We start from the raw sequence: 27,203 nt of genomic DNA on the forward strand, positions 1-27,203 counted from the left end.
CTTTCTGATAGCAAATGGGTAAGTTGAACTCTTTTGAGAAGAACCTGTTTCCGTAGCTCAGAGGCTGAGCCAAATGGAGGCTCCTCCCTTTTGCCCGGAGGTCTCCACACCTGAGGCCGATTACTCTATTTAAGGAGGTTAATTAGCTATGTTTGTTGCTTCTAAATCTTGAGTGAAAACAAATTCCATCTGTGGCATCAGGTATTATATACCAGCATTACCTAAACTATGCACTGCAGGATGGTGATGTTAATCCCAATGTTAACCAACCTCCCTCTGGAAAGGGTACCATAGTCATCAAAACATGTGGATTTCTATATGTAATGAGCCTCTTGCAGATTCATAAAGCCCATCAGAACATTGAAGGTTTCTGAGAATTTCTGCAGCAAAGAACCTGATTTGCTCAATGTTTCTTAAACATGCATAAGGATAGAGGTAGTTTATATCATAGACAATCTTTCAATATCCTGAAGCAATGACATAGCAAACACTATGCTAACAGTTCTTTCTTCCAACGAAAAGCATTTCCTATAGCAAAGCTCCAAAAATGCCATAAACGTTCCTAAGAAGAGTCGCTACTTGAGTCTTTTTTCCTTCCTGGTTCTTTTGTGTAGTCTTTTGCTTACTCACCAAATTTTCAGCACCTGATTGAGCTAGTCACCACAGAGAATTTAAAAAATGATGAAAGCATAGCCACAGGCTAAAAAACCTTTTTGTCTCACAGGATACCGTGTCCAATAGTCATAACACAAGACTGCGTGGCCGAGAGTACAGATTAAAGGGACGTATAGGAATAGGGATAAGGGGTGTGCCAGTCTTATTCATGTTCTAGATTTCAGAACCACACCTATTTGGGGAATTTCTACCTTATGGGTAGTAAAATTAAATGACTTCTATTATCTTTGACCCACCACATTTGTTCGAGTTTTCTATATAACCCATTCTTATATCCATACCATTACAATCAGGCAATGTTGTGTTTGAAATTCCCCCTTCCCTTAGAATAAAACACAATAATCTTATCAAAAATATTTTATTTACAAAAAAATTAATTATACTATACATCCTATACTGGAAATACATTGAATAATTGCTAAAATAAATACAGGCAATTAATTCAATCTTCTATAAGAATGAGAGAATTTGACATTTGAATGTTATCAAAGCTTAACTTAGAACATAAATAGTTAAAAAGGCAAACTCAAGTTTTAGTCTCATTTATTGGCATGGTGTTTGTTTCCCACAAGCTCTCCTATTAGTGAGAGTTGGAGTGGCAGAATGTCATGTACCTTGTTGTCTTCCGAAGGTAGAATGTGCATCTTTTTCTTAGAAGAGATGGAACATAGACGTCTGTATGAAAAAGAAGCAGAAAGGCAGGAAGCACATGACCTAACATTTCTCCCATGACTCTGCTTCATCACAATATTTTCTATGCAACTATTCGTGGGTTCAGTTGTGTTTTTAACACAGGTCTACACAGCACCAGCTACAAAGCAAGATGGGTCATGTCAAAAGTCAAACTGGATAACCAAGGCTCTGGAGAAGCAAAATTAGCTAGACTACAGGTACCTGGTTCATTAGCTTTATGTGCCAATTCTTAATACACTTATTAAACCTTGATATCATTTCTACTATGTAAACATATTTATGTTGGCCAACAGAAAAAATGAAGAAATTATCTGTATAATTCAGAATAAAAGCCTCACTAGAAAGTAAAAGAGGCTGATAATTGGAGCTTGAACTTGCCATTTTGAATCTGTATGCTTTACATTTATTGTAATTTATCCAACTAAATCATGGAAACCTCATAGTAGCACGTAAAGGGAACTGGCAAGCTGTAAGTAAAGTATGTTCAATATACAGACAGGATGTGGTGATTCAGACCACAGAACAAAATGAACTGTATTGTGTTTGTCCAAATTATACAGATAATTTTTTCCACTTTCCATATTACTCAGCCTGGGAAAACACTGCCTGTGATATGCATGTTATGTCCAGTGCTGGCTGCCCAGTGTTTTCTTTTGAGGACTAGCATTCCCTTTTTTTAATCTTATGAAAAAATTGCACTTTTCTACCCCTTTGGCCTTGATTTTCAATTATTTACTTTTTCTTTCACACACAAGTATGTATTTTTACTCCCAAAGTGTGACAGGTATATTGGCCTTTCCTAAAAGAAATTTTAAAAAGCTAAAATATTGGATGTTTAAATACTTTTTCACAGAAATAAACTATTCAATTTGAAAAGGTAAAGAGAGAAACATTTTATTCTTTCTATCGTGAACAACATCAGTCAACCAAGCTTCACATTTTGAGTAGGTTTTCTAAGTTTGAATTTTTTTCAGAACCTATTTTATTTTTTTTAAAAAAAGGAAGAACAGGTGTAAATTTTGGCAGAGAAGTAAAATATAGAATATGCAAAATTTGTTTTAAAAATTGGCATACAAAATTTTAAAACACAGTACAATTATATAAAAATACAGCACAGCCAACAGCCTTTAAAATTTCCTTTGGCATTTCATTTGGTAGAATTAAACAGAAAACCTTTCTAAAAAAAAAATTAGCTATCCAACACAGTCCATAAGTTAGGTTCTATATGTTGTAAGAACTTTTCCTTGAGTTTCCAAAATCCTTTTCTTCCATGATAACCCACATAAAGCATGGCTAGTGAGGTATATAGGGCAAAACACTGTTAGGCAGATGTACAGTAAGGAAAAAGTGCATAAACAAAGATTTCTTCCCATTTTCATAGAAATAACAGGTTACATCTGAGTTTCTTCTTGTTGATGCATCGTTTTTACTTTGGCAGGATCAAAATAAACCCATAGAAATGTCTTTGTTCAAGTCCCAGCAGCAGTGATATGTCTCCTGTGGTGGCACTATCTGACGCCACAATACTGTACGGTCCCTACGGGAGCTCAGGTTTTGTCTGTGCCTGCGCGTGTGACTGCGGACGTCAAACAATGTAGGATCATACGTCAAGCACCATGTCATATTGTTGTCCCTTCTTCCGCCTGCCACACTTACTGATGAGAACCACATACAGAGTCAAAAGCATAACCCAATAGCATACATAGAGCAACGTTCCAACAATTAGAACTGTCTGTTTGGATTCTGAGAATGGCTTTTTAGATTCCTTATAAATGGTGAAAATCACACCACCCAGGAGGATTGTAAACCAAACCGAGACTGGAATGAGTCCTATGAAATTAACAACAATGGTTTTCCTTCCAGAGGTGCCCCACCCAGCTTTGTTTATCGTTGCGATCGCAAACATCTTGGCGGGGAGTAAACTTGACATGTACAACACCGAGTAGAGGGACATGAAGACCATGACGATATTTCCTCTAAGGCAGCTGGCAAAGGATGACTTTATGAGACCTACTAACTGCACAGTTAACAAGAAGAGCAGGATGTTCCAAATTTTACCCCGGTAGAAGAGCTGGATTACTGTGGCAATGAGAAAGAAAGGGAAGAATCCAGTGATAACCGCTTCGTAGGTCATCCACAAATGATGTTTATGAAACCACATGGCATTGTACAGCCACTCTCGGAAGTAGGACTTGCTCCAGCGGGTCTGCTGGTTTAACCACCTGAGATACTCGACAGGCGTTTCTGTAAGGCACTTGGATCGAGCCGTGTATTTTGTTGCATAGCCCAGGCTCAGCACTCGGTTCGTTAGGTGCCGGTCATCACCAAAACTGCACTGGCTGCCCATGAACTCTTGATTGTACCAGTCTTCCACAAATTCGTGTAGCAGTGAGTTTCTGTACATCCCCAGAGGTCCACTGATGCACTGGACACACCCAAAGTAAGACTGGCAGGCCCTCTCTATGTTAAAAGCCATCCAGTATCTCACACTGCTGAGGAAGGAGATCCAGGAATCATACTTGTTTAAAATCTGCAGAAAAGAAGAAAAGAGTAAAAGGTAAGCCTTACTTAAAAATGCCAACAGAATCCGTACATCCTGAGGTTACCAGGTAGAGTAAGGTGTGTTATTTTGGCATCCTATGTTGGCTTCCTTCCTCTTTTTGACATGATTATATTTTATTAGCTCTGCTTCTGTATTACGAGGTTAATTTGGTAAGTTGTGTGCATGCATGAGGACTTTGTGATGATAATTTTTTTTTTCCTACTTCACCCTGTCCTCTTTTTGCTATGCTTTTTGTTCTTGTTCTGTTCTCATAGTGAGATTTTTTTTTTTAAGGCGTTAGTTCTTAGTCCCTAATTTCTTCTTCCAGATACTCTTTCCTGCCATCTATGATTTGAAGGTTTTTAAAGCCCTATTGCCTCCTGTTCTGGTTAATTTCCAACTCATCTAATCTTTGGCTATAAATTTTCCTTCTCTTCCTTACTATTTTGCAATGCCAGTGATAAAAGGGTTTGCTTTGGCCTCCTTCCAAAATCTGAATCCTGAAATAATGCTCTATGTAAAGGCCATTCAAAATTATCAGCTTTTTCTTGGCAATATTTCTGAATCCTCTGCTTCTCAATTTTGTTCTGTTTTCATCTAGATTTCACATGCTTCCTTTTTACCACCAGGTTATTTTTTGTCCATTGTAGCACATTTTCATTACCTTCACTACCACCACAAATATACAAAATGAGTTATACAGTAACACAATGCCTAAACTTTAAAAATTCAATGTGCTTTTCACATTTTGCTAAAATCTAATCTCATGTTTCCAAAGAACTCGTTTTAACTTCCCCAGACTTTCGCATATTCATTTTCCCATTCCAATATTTGTTTCACTAATGGTTTCTCCACTGCTAGCAAATACTGTTAGATAAATAATAATTAGTAAAAAATAAGTAATTGGAAAACCTACTTATTAATTAACTGCTCCTTTGTCTTTCTCACTGGTATAAATTTGAGTTGCTGTTTCTCTTTTCTTTGTTTTCCAATTTGGATTTTTTGATCAATCACATATTGGTCAGCTTCTAAAGACATAAGTATATAATAGAGAATCCATCTCCTGCCATACTTTAGTTTATTTGCAAGTAAGTGAACTCCAACAACAGATTACACCAGAACATTAAGTTATGGCTCAAGAACATAATTTATCAACCACTACAGACATGGATTATACCCCAAGATTAATCAAAGAACACCTAAATTTTTTCACTTGTACAAAAGAGGCAGTATCCTGGTTTCAAGACACATTCTAATGTGTAATACCTGGCACAACGTTTGGCGTGTAGTAAACGTACATTCGGTGAATCAATGAGTCAGAGTGCTACTAAAGTGACTGAGGCAAAAGTGAAGCCATGCTACACACCTGGACATCTCCCCCGACACCTCCAACCATGGGGTCTTCTTCTAAAACTTTTACCATCTCCACAGATGAGGCTGGGTCAAGCATGGTGTCTGAATCACAGACCTGCAAAGAAGAAAGGAGAAAACGAATTAAAGGAAATAAAGAACTATAAGTATGATTCATACTGCCAAAATTTAGCATATACGTCTTCAGCCTTATTGTCACAAGGCCTCAATAAGCAAACATCATAGTGATGACAGTTTGTTATATCATGGCCAATACAAAGAGCTTGTTTTCCATCAAGTTCGATATTTAAGTTATTGACACTGCTGGATAGAACAGCTGAAGTGATGTTTTAGGTATCTTATAGGTAGGTGGCCAGCTTGTCCCAATTTGCCATGAGGCCCAAGGGGAGGCCCAAGTGGACAGGGTCATAAACAGTACTTTTCTTGCAGTCTGATTTCTGAACCAATTGGGGAAAAAAAGAGTAAGGGAGATGAGAAACCAAAATATCACCTGTATACCCATAAAGCTGGTATAGAGAATAGGCCTTATGCCTGTGGAATGGCAGGCTTCGTAATGATGCTCCCCAGTACACCAGTTATCTATTATAGGCAATAGCATCGAAGGGGCGCAGCCTCCTCCTGCAGATCCAGTGCATGCTCATTTTAAAGGTATGACAGATGCCTGCTCCTTGGCAATATCCCACTGCCAGGAAAAAGAAAGGAGAAGCTGGGCTGCCCCGGACTTCTTCCACCCTCGATCACTTGTCTTAGAGAGGAAGGGTGAGACAGCTGGGAAAGGCCACTACCTTTGCGGATGGAGCTTCTTCCACATGATCAAAGGAAATCAGAAGTAGGAAAAGTGCTGCCGCCTCTCTATCCCTGAATGATGCTAGTAAACACAGTATTCTTTTCTGGGAAATGCAGCATGGTCCAAATAGATAGCAAGCGATCAGTGTGGACATGTGATAAAATGCACCAGTTTCACAGCCCATCCAAACAATAAATGACATGATTGGCAGAGACTGGGGTATAATCTGCAATTTCCATTATTTTGCCATCAAATCTGGCTATACTGAATGGATTTAATCAAGATTAATTTATTCGTATCAACAGGATCTATCTTTGCAGTTCTCTAAACTACTTCATAAAAATAGTAGGGATGTGATGTACCAGTTTTGAACAACAACAACAAAAACACGTGGAAAATAATTTAGCTAAGGAATCGCAACAGTTTTAAAAATGTGTCAATTTTACTAACAGCTATTTTTTTCTGAAAATAAAATAAACATGAAGAATGTTGTTGAATACACCAATTTAAATTACTATTGGAATTTATGACTTAAGGGGATATATGGGGCTATCCAGCAGTTATAAAAAGCAAACTTGTCACCTCACTGAACATAAGTATAGCAATTTTAGGGTTAACTTCTGATTTTTTAAATTTTATTTAACATTTAGAAGAACCCATTTTCTAATAAAAATCATTCATTCACTTATTCATTCATTTATTACATTCCACACTTTGGTCCAATATAGTCTCACTTACTTTAGGGGGAAAAAAATTAGGTAGCAGTTTCAATTTTTTATTGCAGAAAATAGGATTTTGCTAATACTTGGATTTGTACCCAATCATCATGCCTCAGAAGCCTAAACAAACTCCTCCGAGGCAATGTTTCCCCTCTGCCATGCCTTGTCTATCACTGGTTTGTATTGGCTATGAGGAGGGCAGGCCTGTAGGGAGGGTAGAGAAAGGAAGGCAGAAGTCCAGTCCACCTTTAGAATCCAGCATCCTGAGAGCTTAGGGCTACACCCACCTCTATTGACTCAAGCTGGGAAAGGTAAAACCAGAAAGCTAAAATAAGACTAAAAACAACAGGAAGGGGGCAATCTAGAATTAATGTTCAAGTAACTCCGCCTGCTTGTGAGCATAAGCAGACCAAGGCAACTGCCTCTTTGAAATGACTAAACTTAAATCCAACTTATGAGGTTCTGCATATTTCAGTTGGCCCTGCCCCTCCCAGTTTGCAAGAGCAAAGTGCCAGGAGCTCTCAGAGAAAGACTGTTTGCACCGTGAGTTTAACTGTGCTGGGAGGGAAGGCCCTCAGAAATCCCTTGGATAGGAGTTTGTTATGGTGGGTTAAAGAGCCTTAAGAAGCTCCATTTCTGGATGTTATTTGATGATAGAATGCCAACTAAAGAGCCACCATCTATGACAGTCTGTAAAACCATGTATGTTCATGGACCTAATATTATTTTTTTTAGCGTATAAGAGTGTAATTAGGATAGTAGGAACAGGATTTCCAGTTGTCTCCTCACTAATTAATAAAAAGTATATAATTTCATGAATGTTGGTTGCCTGTTTAGCTCAAGGCCAGAAGCTGTGGGGGAGGAACACAGGCCAGTGACCTTAACACCACCTGGATAAAAACTACTGGGCATGATATGCACACCGGAAACCGTTAAAGCACAAATCAAAACGACTTTTTGTCCACCCTGAATGTATCACTGTGATTTGTTTCAACCACATGATCACTAGTCATAAGATTTCTAACTAGGAGATGTGAAAATGGAACAAAGTGACCAAATTTTGACTAAAACGAGTGGAAAATGTAAATAAAGACAAAAAAGACATTATTGAGAGGATCCAGCCATCTCATTTATAACCACAAAATCATCAACTAAAGTGCACGAGGCCAGGCCAGTGTGGCTTAGGGGTTGAGCAGCAGCCTATAATCCAGGAGATCACAGTTCAATTCCTGGTCAGGGCACATGCCCGGGTTGCGGGCTTGATCCCGGGGGATGGGGGGAGGCAGCCAGTCAGTGACTCTCATCATTGAATGCTTCTATCTCTCTCCCTCTCCCTTCCTCTCAATGAAATAAAAAAAGATATATTAAAAAATAATGATAATAAAAATAAAGTTTATGAGACCATCTCTCTTCTTCCTTCACTATCCTTGCCAAGAGTTAAACCCGCCTCTTTCCTATCTAGACCAGGAGGTGGCAAACTAAGGTCTGTAGGCCAAGTCCAGCCTGCCACCTGTTTTGATAGGGCCTCTGGGCTAAAAATGTTCTTTACCTTTTTAAATAGTTGAAAAATAAAAAAAAAAGAATATTTTGTAACACATGGAAATTATATGAAAGTCAAATTTCCATGTCCATAAATAAAGTTTTATTGGAACCCAGGCACACTCATTCATTTTTATATTATCTATGGCTGCTTTCACACTAAAACAGCAAAGCTGAATAGTTGCAATAGAGCCCACATGGCCTACAAAGCCTAATATTTACTACCAGGCCTTTACAAGCAAAGTTTGCCTTGGGACTAAAATAATTGGTTGCAGCAGGAGGGTTCACTTTCCTAAAATTAAAAAAATAATAATAATAAGTTGAGATTAAATATGTTCTAAGCCCCAATTTTAATTCTAATAGATTTTTTAAAGGTTGCCTTTATCTCCATGTTATAAATAACAGTAACTGTATAAAAAACGTAAAACATTAATAAATTAGATTTTTTTTTTCTTTAGCCAAGATTTGCTTAAAGAACAAATGCCCATAGAATCAAGAAGCCTCAATTAAATCTTGAGTCTTGTGTCTGATTACTTCTATCACCCTGAACAAGCCATTTACCATCATCTTGATACCAGGTGAGGCACAGGCTATAAAAGTACTTTGTAAATTACAAAGGACTGTAGAGAAGTATGCCATTAGCATTAAGTAATGATCTTTCAGTATTTTTACTCCCTAGGTAAATACACACCTAAAGAATCATGACAATCCTTACCACAAATACTTGGCTCAGTAAAGAGAATTTCTAACAGGAACATGGGAATTGATTACATATAGAGAATCTTTTATGTGCCTGGATCTATAATAATAATTAGAGTTTATAAGTGATTAGACTGTAAGTCCATTCCAACTTGTCTCACTGTAATTTGGGTTTCTGACCCAATCCCCAGTCGGGGGCATGCAGGAGGCAGCCCATCAATGTTCTCTCTCATGGGTGTTTCTATCCCTCCCTCTTCCTTTCTCTCTCTCTAAAATCTATAAATAAAAATCTCCTCTAGAAATATTCTACCAAATGCTTTTGAAATTCTAAGACCTAAGTCTAAAACACCTAGCCTCCGTGTTTGCTATACTTTTTATTGATTTTCAGAGAGAGAGAGAAGGGGGAGGGAATGAGAGAGAGAAACATCAATGTGGAAGCAAAACATTGATCAGCTGCCTCCTACACGCTCCCTACCAGGGATCGAGCCTGCAACCCGGGGCATTTGCCCTGACTGGGAAAGAACCAGCAGCCTTTTGGTGGAATCAAACCAGCGACCTTTTGGTGTAGGTGATGAAGCCACTAACCAACTGAGTGACACCTGTCAGGGCAGTTTCGCTTTTTTTTTTTTAAACTGAGGCCCATAGCAAGTAAACAGAGTTGAGTCTAGAATTCACATTTCCCCATTTCTAGTTCGGTGTGCTACTAACCTTATCCTCTAAAACGAAGGATACTACGAGACAGATAACACTCTCAACATCAGCCCTCAGAATATTTTGGTTGTTTAAGTTTCCTGTTCAGAACAGAACTAATCATATTGTACACAGTGGACTCTCATTACAGTAGCTACTATTCTACACTTTCTGCAAACACTAAATTAGCAAATACAGAAAAATTGCTTCTAGCCGTACAATAGGGTAAGGTTCCTCCAAGCCTCTGGTCACAACATTTTTGCCTGCTGATCAATACCTAACCTTGTTTTATTCATGTTTAAATACACTATATGAGTCATTAACATCAAATTCAAGGACAACAGCCCTATAAGGCAAGTCTAAACAAAGTTCCTGTAACAATTGCAGCCTTCTTGCTCTTACGAAGGCTAGAGTGTCCTTCAGCACTACGCTTGGGGCCATTTTAAAAAGCTACATCACCACAGAAAAAAAAGCACAAAAATGTGAAAAACATGATATTACACAGACTATAAGGAAGTTACTTGTTTACAGCATAAAAGCTAAAACAAGAAGGCAAAGCATGGTCTTGATAGAGTGAATCAAACTTTTTGCCACTCTGCATGCCTGCAAATGATCTCAAAAGTACTTGCAAACATTAATTTGGGGATGGCAAATAGGTTTCAGTGAGTAGCATAATTTACAAATACAGAAACCATGAATAATGAAGATCAGCTCTTATGAATGATTTAGTCTTTTCTCCTGCTCAAAGGATCTTGAATACTTACAATGCTGCCAAATTAAATTAATAACAAAATTGCTGTCCGGCTGGTATGGATCAGTGGTTGAGTGTCAACCCAGGCATCAAAAGGATGCCAGTTCGATTCCCTGTGAGGGCACATGCCCGGGTTTCAGGCCCAGTCCCCAGTAGGGGGCATGCAGGAGGCAGCCGATCAATGTTCTCTCTCATGGGTGTTTCTATCTCTCCCTCTTCCTTTCTCTCTCTCTCAAATCAATAAACATATTTTAAAATAATAATAATAAAATTGCCTCCTATATTTTCCCCTTTAGAAAATGTCCATACTTATTGTACATTTTCTACCTGCTAAATCCCTAATGCACACATCAGGGAATATTGATTTTTCCTTTGTTGCATAGGTGGGGGGCCACTTATGTTGGCCACTTATCCATGTTTGGTGAATGAGTAAAGCAATTATATAATCTAGATATCAGAGGATACTTAAAGTCTTCTGATATTAAGTATAAAAAGCCAAAAAAGTAAATATAATATAATCCCAAAATTGTTCTTAAAATAAGGGAAAAATAGAAAGGTATACACTGGAAAATACTAAATTTGATCATCTATGAGTCATGTATTTGTTACTGATGATTTAATTTTTGCTTTTCTATATTTTTTAAATACACTACCATAAACGTGCTACTTTGGTAAATAAAAAGCTAATATAAATACTATTTTGAAAAGTCAAAGACTTTTGCTCTACCTTAAGCCATATCCGGACAGGTCAGAATATATCCTACACTGGAAAAAAAAAGTTTCCCCAGAAAATACTTAGATTAAAAAGTGAAGAAAATCTTCCTCATTGCCTTTCTCATTTCCTTCATCTTCTTTTCTCACTTTATTATTTGCCTTACTCTGTTTCTCTCCAGCTCTGAAAGCAGCCGCTGGCATCTCAGATGAATTTGCTGCCACACTGGCTTTCTACTAGACTGAAGCTTTCCTCTATACTCCACGTAAGAGTTAATTCTTTGAATGGCTTTAGGGCTGAGACGGTAGTCAGAGAGGCACAGAGATAAACGCTGAGAGAGACGGAAAGGTGGTAATTGATGTAAATAAAGCCTGTTCTGGAGGAGACCAGAGGGAGCTGACCCAGAGATCCCAGGAGTATAGGTAAAAAGGTTAATCTGGAGATAGAAGTGAGGCCAGGTACCCTTGAACCTGTAAGTAGGAGAGAGTAAAAAAGATTATGATAGCTGCTGGGCCGGTGTCCCCGTGCCGGGGTTGTGGGGTGTATCTCTATCCCTGTCCCTTCCCCTCTCTCTAAAATCAATTAAAACATATTTTTTTAAAAACCATCTTGATGGCCTTCAGAACCAGTACTTTTGCTTTTTTCTTTTGTAGGAGGCAAGGTCATCTGTTAGTAGTTAAGCAGGGAGGAGTTTGGGTAGGGAGCTGGGAGAGTGGTGAAGGTATGCAGTAACACGTCATGAGAGCAATAAGAAAGACATCTATCTATTCAAGATCAAGTGAAGAGAGCTGACCAGTGCCAAAGACCCAGCTGCAGCTGGAAACCAACCATTCTGGCCATTTCTCTGCACAGTGAAGCAGTGTTCTCCAGCCGGGTTAGCAAGTATGTGAACAGATGGTCAACTCCTTCCCCAGGCCCCATTTTCTCTGGTGTATTAGCACCTGAACTTTGCTTGCTTCCTTCCTTCCCTCATCAACCTGAACTCCAAGTTTGGGTGTTAATCACTTGTAATGCTTAGTAGCCACCATCCTGCTCCTTTTGCCTTTCTGTGGCTTCTCTTCTGCAACGCTCAGACCCTGGGTCAGTCGGAATGTTAGACTGATAGTATTAGTTTGAACTCTGTGACATTCCCATTGTTAGAGGGCATACGTGGTTATCTATTGGGGAATTTGATGAGGGATGGCAGCATGGAATTCCCTGGCTTCAGAATGCCACAAGGTGCCCCCCACTCCTTCCTATTTGAGCACTTGGAATGGACCAAGAATCCCAGGAGGATTCAGGGCCCAGGTACCAGCTGCTGCTTGGTCAGTCTCTCCAGAAGCTTCAGCCTGAAGTTAAGGCAAGTTCTCTGGGCTGATTAGGGCCCTAGCAGCAAGCCTACTCCAACATTTTACATTGTGTATTATTTTTTCCTGGACAGACACAATGCCAGGTTGTCAAGGATACAAACAAATTCAAAACAAGAATGATGGGAAAAGGGGGTTTGGGAGGAGCAGGTTTATAAAAAGGAAGAAAATTCACACAATCATGTCTTGATTAGGAATGACAAGTATAGTGATTGTTTTAACTACAATTAAAAGCAAAATATCAACAGATGTTTTCTCATTTTAGGCAGAAAGCATCATTTTTCAAATGCTATGCAAGTTCCCCAGTCATCCCTTCCTTTAAATGGGTCATTTCATCCCTCATCTGGGCCTGAAGTTGCAGTATGTCAGTAGGTATAAAATATCCTTAGTTAGCTGAAACGACCTTATTTGTGAAAGTTCTAGAAATTAGGAGAAACTTGAGGGTGAAACTCTATCTAAACTCCCTAAAAAGAGAGATCAATATGCAGATTGGTATAAACTAAAGAAACACCCCCAAGCTCTTCAGATATTAACCAAAATTAACACTCGTAGCAATTGTCACGTACTATAATTTTTAAGTAAGAACTACATGATTATATAATATTAACAGAAAACTTGTAATAATATTAACAACCCATCATTAACAACTTTTGCTACCTTTGTAACTTTGGTACACTTTAGTTGTATTTTTTGAAATCATTGCCTCAAACTCCTGTGCCCCTTGTGAGATTGGTGTATTCTACCCAGAAAACTGAGGCTCAGGGAAATGGCCCTGCTCAATATGTAGATTCAAATCTTAGTCAACTGACTAAATCCAGTGCCCTAAGCCCTGGCCAGGTAGCTCAGTTGATCAGAGCATTGTTCCAATACACTAAGGTTGTGGGTTTTATCCCAGGTCAAGGAACATACAAGAATCAACCAATGAATGCATAAATAAGTGGAACAAATCGATGTTTCTCTTTTTCACTCTCTCTCCCATTAAGAAAAAAAAAACAAAACTAATTTAAAGCCAGTGTCCTTTCCTATCCTATTACACATATAAAGGCCACAAGGTATATGATAGATCTTCTGAAACCTAGGGTTGTACTTTTAAGAAAAAAGGAAGACAGTCCCAGTAGATTTCTTAAACCCTAGACATGTCTCCCTTCTCACCATAGCCCAAATCTAGAGCATCCACAGAAATTACACCTAAAACATTCACAGGGACTCTCTGAAGATCCTAAAGAAAAAAACTTCGGTAAGAACTAGGAGAGGAGAAACCCCCCAAGTGAGCAGTCAGGAAATTAACGAGACACAGCCTGTCTAATTTTCATGCGAGCAAACACCATCACAAATGCTTTCAAAGGTCAAGTTGCAGTGAGTGAGGTAATGCTGTTTGGGGAGTGAAATAAACATTACTTCGGTTTTTCTCAGGGAAGGTTTTTATTTTTTCTCCCTTTTTCATATTTCTTTTCTTTCTGTCTCTTTTCAATCAAAATTGTTCTCATCACCCCCATTTTGCCGGGTCTCTGTGAACACCATTTTATAGCCTTCCTTTGGGCCTGCAGATTTTTTTTTTTCCTCAAGACCCTCTGCTCTGCAGACACTATTTTCTTACAAGGCTGGAGTGTGGAAAATGACGTTGGATTTGACTTGGCAGAACCAAGGAGGTCAGAGAAGGGAAGGGGAGAGAAAAGAAGGAAGGGTCTCCTGTTTAAACTAATCTTGATTTCCAACCAACAGCATTGCACAAGCTAAGCATTTTCATAGATAGTCTTAACAGTTTTACAAGGCTTTCCTCCCCCCTCTCTCTTTCAAAATGTGCTTTCAACAGTCTTGCTGTTTTCAAATGAACTGAAAGGGGCACTGTGTTCAGAAGTGACAAGGATGGGCTATAAGCATATGACTGGAGAGATACAAAAGCTGCTTTATTTGAATGTATGTTTGCCCTGGCAGGAATTCGGAAACCTACCTGCACATAATCCACGCTTCGTCCCAGTGCTCTGAAGGCCGTGTACATGACTTCTCTTTTTCCACCCCATTTTTGCATGATGCAAATACTTTTGTTGGACAAAACCAACTGGGTGACATGCTGGGAGCTTTCTTTATGTGACTCCTCTGTCTCACCGGGACCCTTCTCGTGAAAGTTGTTCTTCCAAATATAAGTGGCTGATTTGTCCCTGCCCATGACTTCACTGAAGATGTCCATCATGTAAAGGTCATCTTCCGAGTTCCCATCTATGACCATGACGACTTTAATCCCAGGGTAGGTGAGCCTTTTCACAGATTGCAAACATTTCCGTAAGTAGTCTGGATCTTCTTGATACGCAGCGATGCAAAGAGCAACAGTTTTGTTCAATTTAATGGGGGTTTCTAGGGATTTTTTCATTTTTCGGTGCTCCAAAAAGGCAAACAGGCTTTGGATGATGAGGTGTGATGCTAAAAAGGCACCATACAGTCCAAAAGAGAAATAGTAATTATCTGTTTGGATAAACTGGTAGCCAACAATATAAGCAGCTGTGATTCCAAGGAGGAGAGAGACTCCAAAAAGTGTGGTTCCAATTATTCTCAGGATACATAGAAACCTCTCACAATGCATCTGTAATATAATCAGATACTCTTGGTTAATGACTCTGGTTCCAAACCTGTTGTATACACAGTTATCATTGGTTGAGCATTGGACTAGGAGCATTCAGGAGTTCTAACCTGGAGTTTCTCACTAACTAGCTATGTGACTTTCTGCATCTCAGTTTGCCCATCTGCAGAGTGGGAATATGAGGATGTCCTTCTATGATGCCTTAGAGGGCTGTTTCAAGAATCAGGTGACATGAAGGCACATCACAATATTGAAAAACATGTGTGAAACAAATACATGGAAGCATTATTTTTAGTGTGTTAGTTAGATCATTTGTCTAAGGTTGCACTCTATGTATGTCATCAGAGCTAGGTGTGGAACCTAAATTTCCTAGCGAGCGAGGTCATCTTTCTTCCTACACCATGTTCTCATCTTATCCCCAATACTGTCCAGTGAAAAATCCAAAAGAGGTTTTGCTAAATTGTTCATGTGTTATTTCATCCCATCTCGAGTACAAATCCCTCAGCTCACACCCTCTCCATGCAGCCAGCTGAGGTTGGTGAGCAGGATATCTCCCTGGATTCTAGTATTGGCTCTTCCATCAACTAGCTGTATAACCTTTAGAGTCACTTTACCTCTCTGGGACCCAGTGGTTTTTTAATCTGTTAAGTGAGGGGGGGGGGGTTGGATTCAATTCTTTCCAAACTCTCTATTGACATTAAAAATGCTTTGTGGTCAAGAAGAAAAAAAAAAGCTTCACGCCTAGGTGTCTTGCAGATACCTATCAAAGCCCTTGTAATTCTGCATCGCATTCCTTTGTTCAGATGGCTATCTCCTCCACCTGTCATCACTAACACCAGATGGGGATCAGGAACCTGACTGGAACACAGTAAGCACACAATAAATATTTGTAGAAATAAATCATAAATTAAAGAAATAGCATCACGCTTAATTTCAACAGTTAAGTTTCAGGTCCCCTTAAAAGCTATAACACAATAGACCTGAAACACATTTCATCTTTTAATAGCCAATTTTGTACTCCTCCCTAGAGTTTGTGTATCTCCTGGTTAAGGCTGGAACAATTAGAGTATAGGTGGGCCATTTTCTGTGTTTCCCACGGCATCTTCAAGCCTGAGCACAGAAGACGTGCTTCATAGGCCTTTTCATTTCTTTTCTCTTGTTGAGTTTCTGGAACCAATTCCAATGTGTGTGGGGGAGGAGGTTGCCCACATACCCAATGAACAATACTCTGGTCACCACCAGCTGGGTGTCCTATAATTTAACTCAATTCTGACCACAGGTTAAAGGTTCAGTCCCACACGACTGCCCTCCATCCCCCAACCTTCAGATCCCAGTCCCAAGCTCAGGTAGTAACCTGTACTTCTATTAATCAGAGGTTCCCAAGACCCCCTCCTTTGTTTGATTAATTTGCTAGAGCAGCTCACAGAGCTGAGGGAACCCATTTACTCACCACATTACCAGTTTATCACAGAAGGATGTAACTCAGAAACTCTTCCAAGAATGAACTATAATGAGGAACTGATATAAATGTACTGTCTCCATCTTCAGTCATTCACACCAACTTCAAGGTTTTTGTTTTGTTTACATATAATTACTGCTTAATCTTTTTCTTTAATTCAACTAGTCTTTGAAAGCTAAGTAAATTTATTATAAATGGAAACTTAGGCTAAGCAATTACCTCTGCAAAGCCTCTTGTTGGATATGTTATCTATACTTTCCAATTCCACATTAAGACTTAAAATTGCATGTCCACATAACATTCAATTATCTTGTATTATTATCTTGGTTGTCCCTAGTTGTGTGGCCACCACATTGCTCTCAGCTCCAAGAGGCACCATTCACATTCTAGTCCCTGTGGTCATACCCCGACGTGGTCCTGAGTGGACCTGCCTTATACTTTTGGAAAACTTCAGTGTGGCTGCTCACCAATTGTGTTTCCTCCTTTGGAGCACAGACTGCTTGATGCGGCCATGGTGTTCCAGCCTTTGGAAATTGGAGATGGGTCACTTTCACTAGGGACTTTTAAGAGACAGTGGGCATCCTATAATCTCTTTTCCTTCCACCGGCTGATACTCATACCAGCAAGGTCCTAGGGAACTGCACAGCCCAAAGAGAGAGAGAACATGGTCCTTGAACTGCCAAATGGAAGAAGCCAGACCCCAATCAGGAATAACTGCCTTGGAGCCTTATGATATCAAGAAATAATTTGAGTTTTTGTTTGTTTACCCACTTTGAATTTGGGGTTTAGCTCACCCTAAGAATATAACCAAGGCCATGCAATGCTGCCTGGATACCAGGATTCGAGCCTGTGGACATTACTTTCCTTTGTTAAATACAGGTGATGGTACTTGTACTTGTCCATGACCCTGCACCAGGCTGCACTGAGGAGCAAAATCAAAGTGTTTGTATGAGTGGTTTTTAAAAATGCAATGCATTTTAAAGTACTCGGCTAACAAGGAAGCTAAAATAAACGAACAACTGTGTGTTCTACTTCTAGCACTTCTATGGACACCATAATGTGTAACATGTGAGCCTGATAGAGGTAATCACAACACAAATGGAGAGTTCAAGCTGCTGGGGAATGGTGAACTGCCCAGTTTTCAGGGAAAGGCAAGAGAGCACAGCATCCCTTGCTAATTAAAACAGCTGTTGGGATGCTTAAAACTCCCAAAGGGTGCATTAGCCAATGTGGAAAGGTGCTGGGAGCACCAGACTTGGAACCTGTCCGTTTCCAAGACGTGAGTCATTCGCACAAGAGTGAAACATTTCAAGGGGACTAAAGCCCTCTGCCAGGGAGAAGCTGAAGTGTGTTTCACTTGTGTTTAAAATCACCATAGCCAGCAAAAGAACTGCCTGCTATTCTTTTTCCATTATTCACATTTTCCTTGCTTTTATCAGCACACGTGGATGGGGAGAGTGTTGGCAAAGCATCTGCTGGCCACAGCTGAAGTGGGAACACCGTCTGACATTACAGGAGTCCACAGAATGTCCTTTTGAAGCCTGGGAAAAGTTGCGGGTGACTTGCAGCAATGTGGCTAGAACTGAACCTTTCTATTTCCGCGAGGTGCCTCATTGTTGCCTTGAGTGACACACGCAGCATCTCAGTCCAGGCCAGAGGGCAACAGGCACATTTCAGAGGCAGCTTGACTGAGGGAATAGGTTGATCTCAGGGAGTGACATACAGGATGTGTTTCTTTATAATTTCCCCTGGGTGATTTCATAGATATGGGCACCATATGTGTGAGACTTTCTGAGACAATCCCCAATTCAAATACTCCATTTCATAAGCAAACTTTCCTTGTCAGACATATGGCTTTATTGTTAAATTGGAAAATCTGGTTAGTTTCACCCTAGATCATAAGAGCTGACTGCTAGATAAAAAGATGATTTAGAAATCCACCTTCCATAAATATTTAAAACATAAAAGTTGGATTGTTTTGCCCAGTATCAGACTTTAGCCTATTCATTAATAACTTTTTAAATACAGGAATTGGTGCATGGGACGATGCTCAGCCAACTAAGCCACACTGGCCAGGTGCCTATTCATTAATTTTTAAGTTGCTATTGGATTTAATAACGATTATTTACTAAGTACTATTCTTTCAGAATTCTAAGCCAAACCAAGTGTTCAAGAATGGCCTAATGCACCATAATTTAAACTCCATAAAGCCAGTATTTTTTTATATTTGTTTTCACTAATGTATTCCAAGGTCATAAACCTGGGTTATATTTTTTATATATATTTACTGAATACCAACCTGGCTTATGATTGCTATTCAGTAAATATGTGCTAAATGAATAGATGTAAATTCATCAATGTCATATTGGCATCACTGTTATGTAAGCTAATATTCATTCATCATTTATTAAGTTCTAGGCAGTAGGGCAGCTTTTGTTTGTTTTGTTGAATAGCATGATCCTATTTAAATCTTAATAACTTTAAGTGGTAAATGTATAGTTAATCTTGTGTTACAAATGACATATACATATGACAAGGAAATCAAGACTGAGTATTTAAGTAACTTGCTCAAACTCACAAAACCAGGAGTAGGATTCCCCCCCCAGTGGCATAATGCCAGGTTATAAGATTTGAACCCTCATGACAAAACAAGCAGCATCCTTTTTTTTCTGGCTAATAAAACATGTTATATAAGAAAAGATTAGAAAAGAACTTTGAAAACTATTTTCCTGCTGTTATGGAAAATGAGGAATTGACATGAACTCAGGCACAGACACAAAACTAGCCAATCATCCGATATCTGGGCTCACATACATCCCTATGTACAGCCAAAAGGACATGAAATGAGGTTGGCACAAAGGAAGCTGATGGTTCCATCTATATAATAGCAGAGTTGCCAAAACCCTGTTTTAGGATAAGAAAGGCACTCCTGTTTCATGGAAACAGGATATAAGCCTTGATGTTAGCTTATACACCTCAAGTGGATGTCTATAGGTCATTGGGCACCAGAGCCTTTTTCTGCCCCTTGACCTCCGTGTGTTAAGCAGAGGGCAAATGCTGCCTGAGAGTAACAGCTGCTCTCCCTGCCCTGGTGGAGTGGTAAGAACTGAGTTCCCATAGCTTTCATAAAGTGGTCCTTTTGTTTTGGATCTGGGAGAAGTTGAAGTGATTCAGATTAGTGGAATCATCATCCGGGAAAGGCTGTAGACTTTAGTCCAAAAGATACCTCTTCTGAGAGGTCCTAGCTTACCACTCTCAACTAACTTCTCCAATCTGCCCTCTCTTCACTCCCTGTCACTGCCTCTCCCCTGACATGATTTGATTTTCTAAATGGCACCATGTGCACTCTATGGTTATACGGATGTGTGTGTCTCAATCAACTGTGCATTCCTGTACCAAAAAAAAAAAAAATAATACAACACAGGTTCTGGCACATAGTAGGTACTCAATAATACATTCTGAATAAATGAGTAAGTCCATTGGGACTCAGGCAGCCAATGCAGACTGACAGAGCACAGGTTCCTCCCCGATCTTTGGGGCAGTGTATATATGCTGAACCGCTAAAAGGTACCCTTCAGCATCCAGCAGTTATTTCTTGCTAAAAAAAAGTGCCATAATTTCTCGCTCAGCTATCTAAAGATAATTGTTATGTGTGTGGAAGGGGGGGAAGAGGGGAAGGATACCAGACCTGTTCTAGGATACCTTTGGAAAACAAAGTTAGAAAAGGCAAGTGGAAGGAAACAAAAAACTTGAAAAGACGTATGCACCCTCATGTTCATTGCAGCATTATTTACAACAGCCAAGATATGGAAACCACTTAAGTGTCCAGGGATGGATGAATGGGATAAAGAGACTGTTGTGTGCACATATGTACATAATGGAATATTATTTAGCCACTAAAAAATAATGCACTCTTGCCAATTGTGGCAGCATGGATGGACCTTGAGGGCACTATACTGAGTGAAATGGGTCAGACAGGGAAGGACAGATACTGTGTGATCTCTTTTATATGTGGAACCAAATAAAAAAATATAAATAAATAAATAAATAACCAAGGTCGTATATATAGAAATGGGTGAACTGGTTTTTACTGTTTTTAGCTTAAATAAATTGAAAGAAAAAATCATAATATCCTTATGATATGATTAGAAAATTATCTTTGCATCTATATTCTGAAATAATAATAATCACTATTTATTGAACACTTTCTATATACCAGGCACCTTGGTAAGTAAGCACTTCTATACATTGCATTTCATCTCCACAGCAAACCTGGGAGTAGAAAACTAAGGCTCAGATAAAAATACACAACTGCTTAATGGTAGACTGATATTCACATCAAGGATTATTTGCCCCTGGAGACTGTAATCTTGACCACTACACCTTATTACATCTTTTAATAAAAATATGCTCACAAATGTGAAAGATGATACCAGTTTACTAGTTCTGGACAGAAGTGATTTCCTCCAAGTTTCTGGGAAATGGGGAAACTAAAGTTTGCTTTGTTAGGTAGCAGAAATACAGAAATCCTAAATTATCTTTTCAATTTTTTTTATTGTCCAAAGTGCCAAATAATAGGTACTTAATGAGAATTAAATCTTAACTTGTTGAATCCCTTCTTCAGTGTTAAATGAAATTAACTTAATGACTCTCCCTTGAGATAGTGTAAATATCTAGCAGACTTCAGTTTCTTGTTCTAGAATTCAAAGATCATTTGGTTCTGCTAGAGTACTTGTTCCCCACAGTGGGGATGGGGGATTTCTTGGGGCAGTTAACAACCCTCTGTAATGTAACTAGAGGAACAGTTGTAAGAAAGAATACGCCCTGACTAGTATGTCTCAGTTGGTTGAGTGTCTTCTGTGCTGAAAGGTTGCCCATTCCATTCCTGGTCAGGGTATATGCCAGGGTTTCAAGCTTAATCCCAGGAAGGGGCGTGTAGAAGGCAGCAGATCAATGTTTCGCTCTCACATTGATGTTTCTCTCTCTCCCTCTCCCGTCCTCTCTCTCTGAAAACCAATAAAAAAAAAATTTTTTTTAAATAGACAAATATAACCTCAGACATAAATTCCCCAATTATTTTTCAAAACTGACATTTCTCATCCCTCCTTCACTATCTTACCATCTTTGGTAAGTTTTTGTTTTTTTTTTTAATATTTCAGCATGATCCTTCAAGATAACTTCCTATTAAGCAACTGTCTTGCACATATGCATTATAGACATTTGCAGTAAACTAATTTAAATAACTGGTCACAAGATTTATTTTTTCTAACAGAAAAATAAAGTATTAAGTAAAACTATAAATTTTTTATTCATTCATGCCCAATTTTAAGTTCTAGGTAAAACTTAGAACAAAATTCTTACCTTACTTTGAAATCTATACCTTTCAGTCGGATACTAAATTGTCCATAAGTCTAAAGGTTGAATTCGGGTATGAGAGGGAGGGATGATTAATGTAGGAGAAGTCAGGGACTAAAGTCTAAGGTATATTTGATTACTTACTTAGGTCAAGAAAACCAATGATGTTATGCAGGCCTCCTTCCAAGTAAATCTCACCCAGATCAGAGTCAGTACAGATTTAAAAGTCCAGAAATCAGAATTCCCAGTTAAGATAAATGAAGCAACTAAGCTTGACCTATGGAAAGAGTGCACTCTGATTCCCATGCTATGGGCTTTGAAGTCGGCCTTTTTTTCTCCAGCCCCACTGCAGTTATCCCAGCAGAGACCCTGGAGCCGAGCTTGCAGGGTTCAGCAATAGCCTTTCAAAGGCCTTGTCTTCCACAGCTGTGCCTGGATCCACAGCTTTAAGTTTCAGATTTATTTTCATTTGCATCGCCAATATTGATCAATTAATCCTAGGATGCCAATACTCCCAACTGCCCTATATGGCAAAGGGGTAAGTTATAAAAAGACTTGAGATGGAATCTTAATTCTATGTTTCTCCATTGGCTCTTGGGCACTATTTCTATAGATCAAAATCCTATGTGGCCACATATACCACAAATGCTAAGTCTCTTCATGATCTCTTTCCTGATCTCTCTCAATCAAAATGATTTGTCCTCAACTTGAGCCCCCATAAAACTTGACTAATCCAGCTGTGGCATGTCCACTTCAAGAGCATTATATTTACTATTCCTTGCATTAAATTTCATCTACACTCCTTGCTAACACTGTGACTTTGAGTGAGTTGTTTAATCATTCTGGGCAAGGCTCCTTTATAAAATTTTCTTTGGAGGCGAGAGGTACGGAGTAGGGGAATAGATATAATGTATGTAAAGTGCCTAACTCAGTGACTGAGATGTATAATATTAGACATGAGGCCAACAGTAGCTATTATTTTACATTTCTTATGGGTCATCTCATATTCTGCCTTACACTATGGTTATTTAAATATTTTTTTGTACAATGAGTTCCATTAAGATGTGCACTGCATCTTATCAACGTGCAGCGTAGATGTGTGTATTTAAGAGGCATTCATTCATAAATATTTCTTTAATTTAAATAAAATATTTAATAATATGGCCTCATTATATTTATTTTGACTCATATATGAGTAACATTCTTCTAGATGGTGGGCAAGGCAGTATATGTAGTGTCCACATAGGTGACATTCAAAATAGACTTGAATAACTTAAGGTGCATGCAATGGGATGGTACTCTATGCAGACTGCTGCTAGACAGTAAAGGATTAAGACCAAGTTGGGGTGATGGAAGTGATTTTTCTACAGGGAGCTGTCCCCCCATTCAGCTGTTATACCAGCTGCCACTGGCTCTGTCCTTGCAACCTCTTAGTGAAGCACAGCCTGGGTGTGCATGGATAAAAAAAGAGGACCCAGAAAGGGACAGTGGGGTTTATGCTCTATTCTCCAATTTCATTAACTCATTCCCCTCCATATCATGCAAAAGTCAGGAAGCTAATAGTGTAACAATACTTATTTTAGATTAAAAATGTAACTGTGTAATATAACGTTTTGCCAAAGGGGGTCTACACATTGATCCATAGATAAGGGCTTTCCCCACAGTGTCAATAATAGAAAATAAACCAGTGAAAAATTCAAGAAAAAATTTATTTTGAAAGTAATCTTAGTTGGCAAGGAAACCATGTGTGAAAAAGTGTTCATGAAATTCAATAGTGTGAAGTATTCTATAGACTGACTTAACAAAAATAATTACACAATCTGACTTACTTTCTAGTAGCAGTTTCCTATTCATTCATTGCACAATTCTTATTACCCAGGAAGTTACCTGACTACATATCTGTGCTTTGTGGAGTGTCACTCAAATTTGATACTAGTCACTGATTTTCACCTTGGATTTCTATAAGCTACACATAACTCTCGTAAAGTAAGGATTTCGTTCAGCCCTGGCTCAGTTGGTTGAGCGTGGTCCCACGCACTGAGGGATCCCCTGCTGATTCCCTGTCGGGGCACATGCTGGGGTTGGGGGGTACGGCAGCCCATGGGTGTTTCTCTCACATCGATGTTTTTCTCTCTCCCTCTCCCTTCCTCTTTCTAAAATCAATAAAAAACATTTAAAAGGGGAAGAAAGTAATAATAATAATAATAAAGTAAGGATTTAGTTCTAAGTGCAATACAAGCAACTCAGGTAATAAATGTTTATCAATATATCTACAATACATTTTTCTATTTACCCCACTCAGGTAATATAGAAATTTAAAAAGAAATGAATGAGTGATGATATCCTAATTGCAATCCTATAACCCAGAAATGTCTACTTAAAATTCTAAAATTATTTGTTCCAAATTGCATACACAACATAATATACTTACTAAAATGGGTACTTTAAAGAGTTAAACTTTTATTGAAAATGTAAACGAATAGCCAAAATACTAGGAAAACCTTTAACGGATTATGATGGGGATTAAAATACCTGGGTTGTATAAGTAATCAATCTTATTTCGACTTTTAAAAAATGCAGTGAAAACTAACATAATGAATGCCTCAACTTGCACACATTGGCAGGGAAAAGTTTAGAATTTAGAGTTCTTTTCGACCCTATTCTGCAAAATTTTAAATTGCATCTACAAATGATTTGATGGGCATGTAGATTTTTGTTCCAGCCAATGCTATGTAAATAAACATTTTAATTTTTAACATTTAATCACTGGCACGTCTGAATGTGTTGACTTTTAAAGTTTTGTTAAAATGACTTTAAAAGTCATAATCCCGTTTAATACCTCTCACTGTACATTATCATGTGCCTTGACTGCCCCGAGAAATCCGCGGGAGGGAAAAAGAAACAAGTCTGCAGGGGGCAGGGAGGTTGTTCAGCCTCTTATCAACCGCCTCACTCGTCAGCAAAACAAAACTACCCACTTCCCTCGCTTTAACCCTGAGCCGCGAGTCTATAAGCACTTAGGCCTTGAGTTCGGGGAAGCCCTTCCGTGGCCAATCAGGGCTCCCCTGTCTATTGCGTCACACCTCCCCCCGGGGCGTGACGTCAAAGGCAATCCCAGGCCGGCCACGTGGGTTGGAGGAGTGCGGCGTTTCTGGGCAGCTGCCGGGGAGACACCGCGGCCTCGGTCCCCAGGGGTGGAGGCGCGCAGGGGGCCCGGGAGGCGCGGGGCGCGGGCGCTCGGGATGGAGGGCGCGGCCGGGGAAGCGGGCACCCCGGCTGTGTAACAGGAGCCGGGCCTGCGGGCCTCCTCCGGCGCCGCCTCTCGGCTCCCAGCCCTCCAGCCAGCCTTAATGACGCTTTCAGCGCCGTTTCCGCGGCCGGGGGAAGCAGCCTCCCCGGCCTCGGCGCGCTCACCCGCGCACAGACCCTCCTTTCAGACCCGCCTCCCGTTCACAGGGTCCCATTCGGAGCCCGGGTTCGCGCTGGGCGGGAACCGGCGTGACGAATTCCGCCCGAGGTGTGGATGATCCGTCCCGACCCGGCCTCTGGCTCGCCTCCCACCTTCGCCCCCGGCGCTCGCTGACCCCCGCCCGCACCCCCGCGCTGGGCGCTCGGCGCTGCGCCCCCCAAGCCTCCCACCCGGCCGCGCCCCCCGCGCGCAGCGGCCGAGAGAAGCTCCAGCGTGCTCGGTGCCACGTCGGAACTGGCTCCCTGAACGCTGCGGCTGCCCGCGCGCCACGCGCGGTCCCCGGGCTCGCCCGGCCCCGGTCGGTCGGCAGCGGGCGGGCGCGGAGGGGAGGGTCGGGGCAGCCGCCGCTCGCGCCCCGGACCCCGGCCTGAGTCAGGCCTCCGGAGCGGGCTGAGCCTGGACAGACCCCGCCTGACACTTTAATGGGGTGCAGGGTGTGCAAAGGAGGGGAGGCTGGGGAGAGGGGGGAGTGGCCAAGGGAGGCCGGTAGCAGCCAGGAGGTGGGGAAGGACCCTCCTTCCAGGGGTCCCAGTTAGGAGCCCCGATCGCTTTAACCCCTTGCATGACAAGTAAGAGGCGGGCTTCCCACTTTGGGAAGTGAAGTCCCAGGGTCCCTCTCCCCACATCGGGCGGGTGGGAAAAAGAAGAAGCGGGATGGGAAGGGGTGGGAAGGGAGAGGAGGGCGGCTGCGTGGAATACGCTTCCCCTGCTCAGTGGAAATTCTGGTTCCCTAACTCGGGAGCCCCTCGGCGCCGGAGGATGCGGATGGAAAAGTACATCCCGGGGCGCGCAGTGCTCGCCGGCCCGGAGGCTACCTACCTGTGCCCCGGGGCAGCGGGTTTCTGGGGAGCGCCGCGGGGATGGGAAAAGACAATGTTGCTCATAAGCCTGACAGTTATCTGCAGTACCCACCGGCGTTTGGTCTGTTGGAAATTTTCAGAACTCAAACTTTCCTGCCGAATACTGACTATAAAGATTTTTTTTTTTTTTTTTTTAACACTGATGTGGATCATTTCTTCCCTCCCCCTGCCCTTTTCCAGGACCCTCCGCCTTCACCCAACCGCGCCAGGGGAACGTACCTTGTTCAGCTCTTGGTCATAAAGTTGTCCTCAGCCTGTCTGTGTGGTCCCGGAGGGCCGGTGGCGGGCAGTTTCCAAAATTGAGGTAATAAGAGATCAGATGAATTTGAGACGGCCGGCCAAAAAAAATAAAAAATTTAAAAACAACATTTAAAGAAAGGTGGGGGAGTCTTAAAGGTTTGCTTCTCCCCCACTTTAAAAGAAAAAGAAAAGTAAAAACACCACTATTCTCTGATATTTCCGTTGCGCTTAAGTCTCCTGGTTCTTAAAAGAAAAATTGGTACTTTGAAAATAAATTAATTTTTAAATTTTTATTATTATTCTTTTTGCTCCAGTCTTTCTCCCCTGATATCGGAAAGTCTCTTCTCTTTTCCGTATATATATATATATATAAAAAGACCGGTGAAGCCTCAGCAGAACCCAGGAAGCGCAGAATCAGGAGAGTCTTTGGCTGGGGCTGGTTCAAGTCTCCGGTTCAATGGGCTGCTGGAAGCCAGGGCTGGGTAATTCTTTCCAGACGTCCTGACTTCTCCTTCCTCGCAGTTGTTGCCTTTCTGCCTCCTCCAACTTAAGGGGGTCTTAACTAGTGAGCTGGTGGGTGTTTTAATAGGGCGGAGGAGGGGGTGAGGGGTGAGGGGAGTGGAGAGGGAGGTGCGCACTGGGGAGCCGCGGAGGGCGGGCCGGCGGGAGTCGGGGAGGGGAGAGAGAGATTGGCCATTCAAAGCCCTCTCCGAGCTGGAGG

General features: G+C 40.7%; 1 protein-coding gene across 1 annotated transcript; it reads right to left on the reverse strand.

The window, feature by feature from the left end:
- Positions 1-1,017: 1,017 nt before the first annotated feature.
- Positions 1,018-27,203, reverse strand: HAS2 (hyaluronan synthase 2). The gene is made up of 4 exons (XM_081116879.1): positions 26,462-27,203; positions 14,476-15,102; positions 5,277-5,378; positions 1,018-3,898 (listed from the first exon to the last, which is right to left on the reverse strand). The coding sequence occupies exons 2-4, from the start codon at positions 15,100-15,102 to the stop codon at positions 2,969-2,971; spliced, it is 1,659 nt and encodes a 552-aa protein (XP_080973005.1). The 5' UTR covers positions 26,462-27,203; the 3' UTR covers positions 1,018-2,968.

This window comes from Miniopterus schreibersii, assembly GCF_964146895.1.
Source record: "Miniopterus schreibersii genome assembly, chromosome: 17".
In the NCBI taxonomy this organism is placed as follows: domain Eukaryota; kingdom Metazoa; phylum Chordata; class Mammalia; order Chiroptera; family Miniopteridae; genus Miniopterus; species Miniopterus schreibersii.

Excerpts from the sequence above, each read along its gene's own strand:
- HAS2 (XM_081116879.1), bottom strand. The coding sequence starts at position 15,102 with ATGCATTGTGAGAGGTTTCTATGTATCCTGAGAATAATTGGAACCACA. Across the intron at positions 5,379-14,475 it reads GAAGCGTGGATTATGTGCAG|GTCTGTGATTCAGACACCAT; the intron begins GTAGGTTTCCGA and ends TCTTCTTTGCAG. Across the intron at positions 3,899-5,276 it reads GTGTCGGGGGAGATGTCCAG|ATTTTAAACAAGTATGATTC; the intron begins GTGTGTAGCATG and ends TCTTTTCTGCAG.